Here is a 10,087-nt window from a genome sequence, read left to right on the forward strand (position 1 = left end):
GATGTAAGGTATGTGCCTGCTTCGTGGTCCACATTCACCATTTAAATGTCACTGTACGGTGGACCAATTGCCGGCAGAATCCGGAAGGCTAACCCCACCAGCCTCAGCCTCTCCTAAGCATTTGTCACGAACCGAAGGCTAAGGCCTATGCACGCAAAAAACGGCATGCGCGGAAGTGTGCTTCGTAGGGGCGGGGTCTTTGCCTCGCCGTGTCGAGCGTTAGGGTTGGGGCAGATCGCCGGCTCTGGTCGGCTCAGGTCGATCTGCGCTGAAACCGAGTGGCGAGATCCAGGAACTATTGGCTTACGTCAAAAGCGGACGGAAGGTAGCCAAGCTAAAGAGTTGGCATGAAAATGAACGGCAGCGCCTTCACCAAAAGATAGCGTAGTGGCAAGCCTTAGAACAAACGTAATGTCTTTGCCAAAAGTAACCGGGCAAAGGTGGTTTCTTTCTTAGTCGCGTCGCGAAGCACTTATTGCAGCTCGTAAGCTTCGAATCTGTGTAAAGTAAGGCGAGCCCTTGTCCTCACGTTCTGACACATTTAGGTCTTTAAGGGTGCGGTAAAGGTTACATTATACGCTTGAGAAGCAAAAACCTGTTGCTCGGTTACTTTTGGCAAAGGGACACGTCATACGATGACGCATAGTTCGGTGGCCAGCGTGCCTAGCGCGAGGACTCCGTCCTAGTGGTCGTTCGTCTTTTGAGACATGACACGTACCTACAATCGTGGATTGGCCTAGATTTTGTTATGAATGCCATATAAATTAATTGACATTATGGAATGTAAAAGCCGGAGGTATGCGCAAAGCGCCACTGCCCGCTTTGTCGTCTTCTGGTATAAAATAATGTATTTACTGGCGCATCATAAGCACGCAAGCTATTTGAGCACGAAGGGATAGGAAGATGAAGCACAAAACCTAGCTCGAGGAAGATTCAGAAGAAGTTGTTTTCTCGATAGGCTGGCCGCACTGTCCGCTCTCGTGCTACATTTCTCCCGAAGCCTTTCTCTACTCAGACGTTAACGGCCACTCGACGCAAGGCCTTGAGGAGGAACCTCTGGTGCCATGACGAAGAGGGAGAGGGGTGGCTGTGAGGAAGATCCCGGCGCCAGCACAAGTCGCCTAGTCCTAACGCCGGAGCGTCCTCCCAAGCCGCGGGTCTACGACCGTAAGAGTGAACGGGAACAGTCTCGGTCGGGCAGCGAGGCAGGAAGCGCCGACCACTCGCGACGCGAGAACGACGAGACCACTTCCCCGCGCCGCGCGGATCGATCGAACAACTGGAGGAAGACCTCAGAAGGAGGCGCGGATGAAGAACGGGGTAATCGACAGAGCCCGGCTAAGCCAGGATCGAAAAAGACCGACAAGACTCCTCTGAGCCCCAAAATGAAACGGCAGCTTGAAAAAGGAGGCGACCGCCAGAAGAGCATTAACTCATACCATGACGCGCGGGGTGCTGCTTCACCGGCTGCCGACGGAACACCAGACCCCCGACAAGAAGACAAGAAAGCCTCTGTGTCAGGCAGCCCAGCGAAATCCGCCGGCAAAGTCACGGACGGTGCCAAAAAAGAGCCGGCCCTCAAGAAGGGTTCTTCACTCGGCAAATCTAAACCTACTGGACTTGACTCGAGAAAGAAAAGCAGCCCTTCAGAATCGCCACCGAAGAAATCGAAGAGGTCGTCCCCTGCCACACCCGAGGTCGAGAGGGACGAAGACGAAGCGAGCGAGAACCAACAGCCGCAGCTCATTGGTGGATGGCTGAACATTCTGGTATGTGTCGAGCACTCATTCCTAGCTGCATTTAATAATGTCTACTTGTGGGACGAAATCGCCTGCCTCCATTGCTGCTTCTGCCGTCGGCTGTATCAGGCGTCAGCTTTACCGTAGGACGTGGGGAGAGTAGCAGCATAGTAGTTCAGGCGTTTTATGCACACAACCGGACGCTTACTCGGTGCGGCAGAAAATATCAAGCCCATTAAAAGTACTGGATATTGATCTGCCGCGTCTTCTGCAACTTTCTCATAATTATTACAGTACTCCTACAATTGGACACACTGCTACGTATCACTATAGCTTATTGATTTTTTTACATATTTATCATCACTGACAACCATCACTTTGTTGCTCCACAAACTATTAGGCTGACTAAGAAACTTTCTTCTGAGTACACATTCCCATAGATTAAGGCCAGTTATCCAAAAACTTTGCGCATCCTCGCAGACTGCCGTCTTGGAGAGTGATTTAATCCTATCGTAAATTTCGCGAGCCTGGTTTGCGTGTGTACTTCTGACAGAGTGGAAAGATTCCGAATGCACCGCAGCTGCAATCCTCTCGAAGTCCAGGATGAAACACTTCTCCCATAATACATTTGCAGCGCGGTGCACCCAGCGCTCCCCTTGAAGAGCACCCAGGCGGAGAAGGCGGAGATGCGGGCAACCATACTGGCTCCAAGGTGAGCGGCCAGAAACCTACGTCCTCCAGTAGCCCTGCCAAGAGCGACCTCACGGCGAGAGAGAGAGAGAGATACAATTTTTATGAAACACCTGTCAATGAACACCAGGAGAGAAGTCCATCTCCCCCGTCGCCCCTAGTCGTCGGCCGAAATCCCTTGGGACACAGCAGCAGCAAGGGCTTGACTGATGATGTCCTGCTGGACGTTAGGGTCTGGGCTGCAGAGCAAAGCCTCCCAGAATTCTAGAGTGCGCCAGCTATCGTACATAGTCGGGCATATCCACACCATGTGGACCAAAGCTGCTTCCTCGTCGCAAAATTTGCCCTGCGATCTGAAGACTTCAGGGTGCCACATGCTGTAGAGTGGGAAAGAAAAAAAATTGGCGGTGGTTTAGCTCTGGTTAAACCTGGAGTGACGCGATAGCTACAGGTGGCCGAGTGGAACTTGCTTAGTTAACTGCAAAGTCAGTCTTTCGCCGCTTCGTTTCGCTGGGCGTGCCTTCTTCGTCTTCGTCCCACTTGACGCGGCGCATGCGCACACCTGTGGCAGCTCGGTTTCGCCGGTGCGCTGCGCCGCCGGCAGCTTCTCCGCACCACGTGACCAACCACGTGGCAGCATGGCAGCGCAGCCATGGGGTGACGGCGCCGCCACGATGAAGGTTCGAAATGCTACCGTAATGTAGCTATCGCTACAAAAAAATTGTGCAGCCCGTCTACCACGCGAGATCAGGTATCACTGTTGAATACAATAGGGCTTTTTGGCGGGCTAGTTGTCAGCACCCCGTCGATCCCACTGCGCAAGGAGGAACTTGCTTACCTGGATGACCACCTTCGTCCATGTTGACTCTTCGGTCTTTCATTCCCTTCCGTCACCCTTACTGTACAACATGATGTACCATTGTTTCTTGTTTCTCTCTCTCTTTTTAGCTGTGAATGTCAGTTCCCTATTCACTCACAATTTCGAACTTCGTTTTCATACGCCATCTGACACGTTAAAGTTGCCCTTCATGCTCTTTATCAGCTGATAGTAGCCCGACTGGCAGTTTTTTTTCTTTTTTTTTGTGACCTTAAACCATTATTGTCCGACAATAAACCTCAGTTGTTAGTTAACCACCTGTGCGGTCGTGTCATGCCGTTGTCTTTTGCGCTGCTTCCTACACTTGAACACCTATCGACTTGGATCGACTTATTTAGCTTTTCATGAATCTATACACATGCACCGCCGAGCTCCAACCCTCCTCCGTTTCCACTCACCCCTTAAAGTCAAAAGTGACACAGGCGCTCCCTTCTACGTTGAAATCAACTGACAGGTCTGCGACTCGCAGGCAGAGAGAAAGCGGCAGGCGGCTCAAGAGGCGCGTGGCCAGCAGCACAGCGGCTCCCTGTCCTCCTGCGAGCATCCCTACGACACACCGCTCAGCGTGCATACGAGGGACCTGGAGAGCGAGACGGTAAGGGTTAATTACCGTCCATAATCGGCATGTATATCAGGGACTCTCAAAGGCCTTTTTGAGTGGGATGGCACTCGATGGCACTTTCGCCCTTCGAACTTTGTCAAATCTTCTTGCAAACCATCTCTGCGCTACGGACATCCGGGAACTTGAGGAGTTGGTGCGCAGTGTAGTTCCTGAACGCCCTTTTGAAAGTCAACTCCTGCTGAGACAATGAGTGAGGAAGCTTGGAAAATACACGGTGAATAAATACAGCGTCGTTACCATCCTGTTCTGTGGAACCGTCGTGGTATCATATGTCGGTCATTAGACATACAGGGCTGTTCCCTGGCTGTCGGCGATGTTAAACCACAAACTGTCAGCAGTCCTCCTGGACAGAATGTACCTGCAATGGTGATGCCATCTGGCCCTCCTCTCCTCACCCTCATCCTAGAACCACTCCCTGTGATTTCTTCGCAGGCAGGGATCGCCGAAGTCGTGATACCTGTAGGGATGAAGCTAGGCAGGTTTGAGGTTTGGAGCAACTTGGTTCGATTTTGCGACGAATATCAAGCACTCGGACAGACCGCTAGTGTTGGATTTATTTCCTCAGTGCCTGTGCCATAGTCGCATGGCAGACTCTCGAATGAGTGTGACATCTATCGGAGAGCTGCTTTCAAATCCGTTGACTAGACAGTCACGTGATCCGTGTCAATGGCGCGGTCTTCGTGGTCATGCCGGAGAGAGAATTTTACGGCGGTACCAGCGGCCGTAGAAGAAACGTGCGCTGACGTCGCACAGTACGCGGGCCTCTATAATTTCGATGGAGGCGAAATTCTTGAGGCCCGTGTACTGTGCGATGTCCGTGCACGTTAAAGAATCCCAGGTGGCCTAAATTTCCGGAGACCTTCACCACGGCGTCCCTCATAGCCTGAGTCGATTTGGGACATTAAACCTCCATAAACCATAAACCATCATAGCAGAAATTAGGAAAGTGGCAGTCTTAGAGCGCAAAACCACTTTGTCGTCTTTAATCGGTTTGGAATGGCTTGACTCAAAGACCAGGCATGACTTTGCTAGGCGATGCAGCCAGCAAAGATGGTCAGACGTAGCCAATAGTGCCACGTAAACAAAACGCTGCTTATTGTCTGCAGGGACGCCTATCGTGAGTTTTAAACCACGGGAGCACTCCCTCGAAATTTTGGATAGCCGAAAACTTATATATGCGGTTAGAACCTACCACCAATATCAGATAATCGTCAGTGCATGTGAACGGCTTTAGAAACAATCCTCCTGATCACCATGCCACCTTCCCATCGATGTCGCTAAAGATATTGCTGAGCACGCGTGCAACCCTCGGCCGAATGTACACACTCACGTTTCTGTACTAAGAAAGGACCGTTACACCCGATTACCGTCTGCTTCAAGAAAAAGACAAGGCTGGGCAAAATGTTTAAATGGAAATCAAAACTCTGCTTATTAAGGCAATCGGATCATTAACATCTTTGGTGCACACTCTCTTGCCTACTACCATGATGTTTTTCATGTGGCAACCACGAAAACTTATCTTCAGCATCAATCAACAAAACTGCACCTTCCAGGATTTTCATTCATCATCACATCAAAAAAAAATTTCATTTGAGAACAAAAAGTTTTCTGTCACTTTCAGGGTAAAGTATTGGTTCCAAATACCCAGCAACAACCATTTGCCTTCATGAGCATATGTGGTGTGTCTGTTGTACCGTTTTCAGAAATCTCCCTTGTTACCCAAAATCCAGGATCTTCGGGTGTAACTTCGTTTCTTTGCACATAAAGCTGGAGTGCGTATTAGGTCGAGGGTTCCATCTTTGCTTACTAATATCTCCTTGAGTGGTATCGATAGGAAGGTTGCACGATGCCGTGGAGGACTATTTGTTGCCGAGGGCTTTCAGGAACGTGCACAATTATCTGATCTTGACGGATTGTTCTAATCCCTTCGAATAATATCGCGGCGGTCCTCAAGGTTTTAAGTAGTGCGCTCATGGTTTAAAATTCCCAACAGAGATTCATATTGACAATGAACTGCGTTTCCTTGCCATTTCTCGGGGGACAATGTCGCACTATCTTTGCTGGCTGTTTCACCATCGCTCTGTTAAGCTGCTTCAAGGCTACGAGTCAAGCCATCCCAAATTGATTAAAAACGGCATGGTGGTTTCGTGAATAAAGACTGTGACTTCTAGTGCCTGCCACCGCCTCACTGCAGAATATTAAGCGTATAGGAGGTTACCAATGTAAAAAAAAACAAAAGACTGGTTTCTCTGAACACATCGCTTTCAGCGCAGGTGGCTAAGTCCTCTGGTAGGCTGTCAGAGGCCAACAGACGGGGTCAGGAAGGTAGTCAGTACCATAGGCAGGCTTTCATGCACTGTGTCCACAAGCTTTCCCGTGGTTTGAGAGCTTGGCTGAGAAATTCGACGTTACGGTTGTTTTTTGGGCTCCATTAAAGCTCGCTGCATTTTGCTCCGAGCTCGGCAGAACTTTAGCGGCCGGTGGCCACATAAACGGGAGGGCAGCACAACAAAACACGTCTCGCCTGTCATCGTAAATAGAAAGTGCGTTGTTTACAGAGTGCCGTTATCATGCGGTAATTTATACAACGGGCAACTTGGCTGTTTTGTGAACATGCGGCATTTTGAGCGTGCAAATTTACACGACGGTGCTTCTCTTTACAGCATTTTAGAGCACTGCCGAAAATGTGCATGGCACATTTTCTGAGCACTACTATTCTGTTTCTTCATCAGGAACAGGTAACCCCTGAGAAAGTGGAAGCCTTTTTATTAAAAAAAATATGCTAACTGATACGTCAGCCTTCAGCGACCCTGTCAGACAAAGAGTTCCGTAACCTTCGTAATTCCGTGATTTTTATGCCAGGCGTTTAAATTTGTCGCCACGCGATCGCTATATCCATTGTCAACGTTGGTTTCTCTGCATGTATTCCTCCGAATTTTTTATAGCTTGAGCTCGGCGCATGATAGCCTTAGTTGCTTATGCGCCATTAAACCCAACACAACACTCCTCCACATTTTCATCAAATAATGAGCTGTTTGTCAGCGCGCGTGGTGGCTTCCTTTGAGTGTCCCGCGTAGTTTGCTCTCTTTCTTCATCAAAAGCATATGAAATCGCAATACGAAAAGATAATAAATGTGTGCAAGGCTTCTGCAAGAATTACACCAGCTCAATAATGTGAAACGTTTAGAAAGCGAGCGTTAAGTGAAAAAGAGGAGCAGGAATGAAGCCAGAGCTTGCACCAGACGGGGTTCGTGCGAGGCTACCCATATAAGCAGAACGATCAGATTGTCAAGCGGCAATAACGAATGTCAATCAATGAACGCAAGCGATTGCGCTGCATGCTGCTCAGTGCGAATTATAGAATGTGAAAGGTGCGATTCAAGAAATCTTCTAGGCCTGTTTGCGTAGAATCAATTCTTGTGCGGCTTATCGACGTCTCACCCTACAACTCTCAATTCAAACCGGCAATAATATAAGTTATATATTCTCCTACCTAGGTGTTTTCTATATTTGTATCCCGCCATTTTATTACTTTGCGCTTCTCGTAAATTTTCCGCTAGGTATCATAATTCAAAAAGCAGCAAAGATTATGTACTATAAGCCAATATCAATCTAACGGTTTGCGATAACAACAGACATCCTATCTTTTGTGCCAAATTTTTTCGAGCGTTGCATGGCTGGTCTCACCAAAGAGAGTCGCTCCACCGCAAGGAGTGACTCACTTTCGGCAAACGCAGTACTGGGGCTTCGAGACGATACCACGTAATTAACCCTAAAGTTAACCTGTTCTCATCCCAAAAGCCCTGCAAGAAATCCTTTATCGCTGGTAAAAAACTTAAATTATTTCTAACCGGGTTAATTATGCCGCGAAATATAGTTTTATGCGCCAATAAGCAGTAGGAGCGCTAAATGTTTAGTCCAAAATAATCTTTTTTTTCTCCCAGACAAACATCCTAATGACATCTCTTGTCATATTAGCACTGCTTGTGTTGCAGCTTGTGCAGGAAGACAGCGGCTCTGACGTGGAAGAGGCCGAGGGCTGGTGGTGGTGGTGCACCTGCTCCAACGTGTGGCTGGGCGGCATCGTGTTCTCCATCGTGGTGGTGCTGCCCCTCGTATTCATTCTGATGGGCTACAAGGGACGCATCTCCCCACATGCGGGGCCCGACAGCAACGCGTCGGAGGAGAGCAACCCGTGGGACGCTGTGACGCCTCGCAAGCCACGAGAGCCGACGATCGCTCCGGTACGAAGGGACGAGTGCTTTCCTTTGCAAGCGTTTGCTTCAGGCGGGAATGAATCCATGCTGGGGCTGTATTTCGAACAGTTTAATTCCGCTTTGATTTCGTCTCTTGCCGACGTGAGTCATGAAGTAAATAGCAGGATGCGGCGTAAAGAACGTCCGATTATAGGCACTGCCGGACTGCAGTGCTGTGTCCGTGAGAGCATTCCGCTGGCATCTATGGAGGCTAGTGCCGTGCGCCAAGCATCGAGCAAAAACCCGGTCTCTCGGACATGTCGCGGCTTGCAGCATTACTCATCCGATTCGCCCCGGCGGATTCGACGTACCCCCCCCCCCCCCCCCCCTCCCTTCGCAAGCACCGGCTCGAGACTGAACCGACGCTTCGCCGGCATCCCCTTTCCGGCAGCAAACTGAACGGCTGAGCCCTCTCGTCCATTCGTCCAATTCAAACGGCGACCACCGGCGTTTCCTGATTGGTCGATTTGTAGTGCTGGCTGCTGCAACGGTTCCCGTGGCTATAAAAACCTAGTCGTGCTGAGCAGGAACCGCAGACGATGAGAACAAGTGAGAGCGTAGCACCATAGCAGCATTTAATTTCATAGCAGCCTTTAATAACGTTCACCCTTCAATTTCATTTACGGAGTCATACTCGATGTCAACCATAAATTTTTATTGGACGTAGCAGTGGATTTGTATAGCACCATACTCACAACTAAGCTTTATAGAAACCGACCGACAGCCATCAATACCTTCATTTCCAATGTAGCCGTGCGAGGCACTGCAAGACTAGTATCCCATACAGCCAAACACTTCGCTTTAAAAATATTTTCTCAGACGATTCCGACTTTGCTGACAACTGCGGAAATCTGCGAAATGCTGTTACAAGACAAATGTACCCACCACCAATTTTTGACGACGAAATAAAGCGCGCAGATGCAATGGAACGCAAGGAAATCCTTCGTTCAGATAAACACGCGGAACGACCATCAAACACCACTTTAGTGCTAACCCATTGTGCGTCAATGCCCAGTGTTAACGGCATCCTCAGGAAACATCGTAATATTCTTATGCAGAGCAGCCGCCCGACGCGAATCTTTCCACAGCCACCCAGCGTAGCATACCGTAGGTCACGGAACCTGCGCGACATGCTAACCTCATCAAACACAACTAACCCCTCTCCAACTGTCTGCCGCCCTTGCAAAAAACCGCGTTGTAAGGTATGCACTCATGTGACCACTACCGCATTGGCAAGAAGTACTGGGTCAGACTTTTACTCTAAAATAAAAGGAAATTTCACTTGCAACAGCAGCTATGTTTTCTATCTGCTCGAATGCGGTGTGTGTAAGCTGCAATACATCGCACAGACTGAACTACCCTTCAGGTTGGCATTCAATAATCACCGATCACATGCCAATACCCTTCCTAATCTTCCGCTCTCAAGACATGTCGCGACTTCCGGAAACTCGTTTGATAACATCACAACCACAATACCTGAATCTGGCTTCAAATCTCAATAACAGAGAGGTTCGAGAATCCTTCCTAATTTGCAAATTCAAAGCGCTAACCTCTGGTTTGAATGAAAACCCAGGGGAAATATCTTTTCTCTCAAAGTAGCGAAAATTCTGTTCACGGAAGTTTACGTGATCGTCCTTATGGCTTCTGATGCTCAGGCATTTAAACGCAGAGCATTTTTACGACGACCGGTGTGATCCAACATCACACGATTATATTGTATAGTGACGCAGCGAACGCAGCACGTGTTGATGATTGCCGTTTTTTTGTGCCCGATTTCTTGCGCTATCCATGCAGTACTGTTTAGCATGGTTGAACAAGCTCGTCTTTCTCCTTTGCTCCTTTATTCCCATCTCGAAGGTGCATGGCTCGAGCACAACACGTGTAAATTCGTAGAATACTTGTG

General features: G+C 49.0%; 1 protein-coding gene across 1 annotated transcript; it reads left to right on the forward strand.

Moving 5' to 3' along the window:
- Positions 1–948: 948 nt before the first annotated feature.
- Positions 949–9,205, forward strand: LOC144109610 (uncharacterized). The gene is made up of 5 exons (XM_077642429.1): positions 949–1,769; positions 2,374–2,451; positions 3,776–3,901; positions 7,933–8,172; positions 9,200–9,205. The coding sequence occupies exons 1-5, from the start codon at positions 1,065–1,067 to the stop codon at positions 9,203–9,205; spliced, it is 1,155 nt and encodes a 384-aa protein (XP_077498555.1). The 5' UTR covers positions 949–1,064.
- Positions 9,206–10,087: the final 882 nt, after the last annotated feature.

Source organism: Amblyomma americanum, chromosome 11, assembly GCF_052857255.1.
Source record: "Amblyomma americanum isolate KBUSLIRL-KWMA chromosome 11, ASM5285725v1, whole genome shotgun sequence".
NCBI classification, from domain to species: Eukaryota; Metazoa; Arthropoda; class Arachnida; order Ixodida; family Ixodidae; genus Amblyomma; species Amblyomma americanum.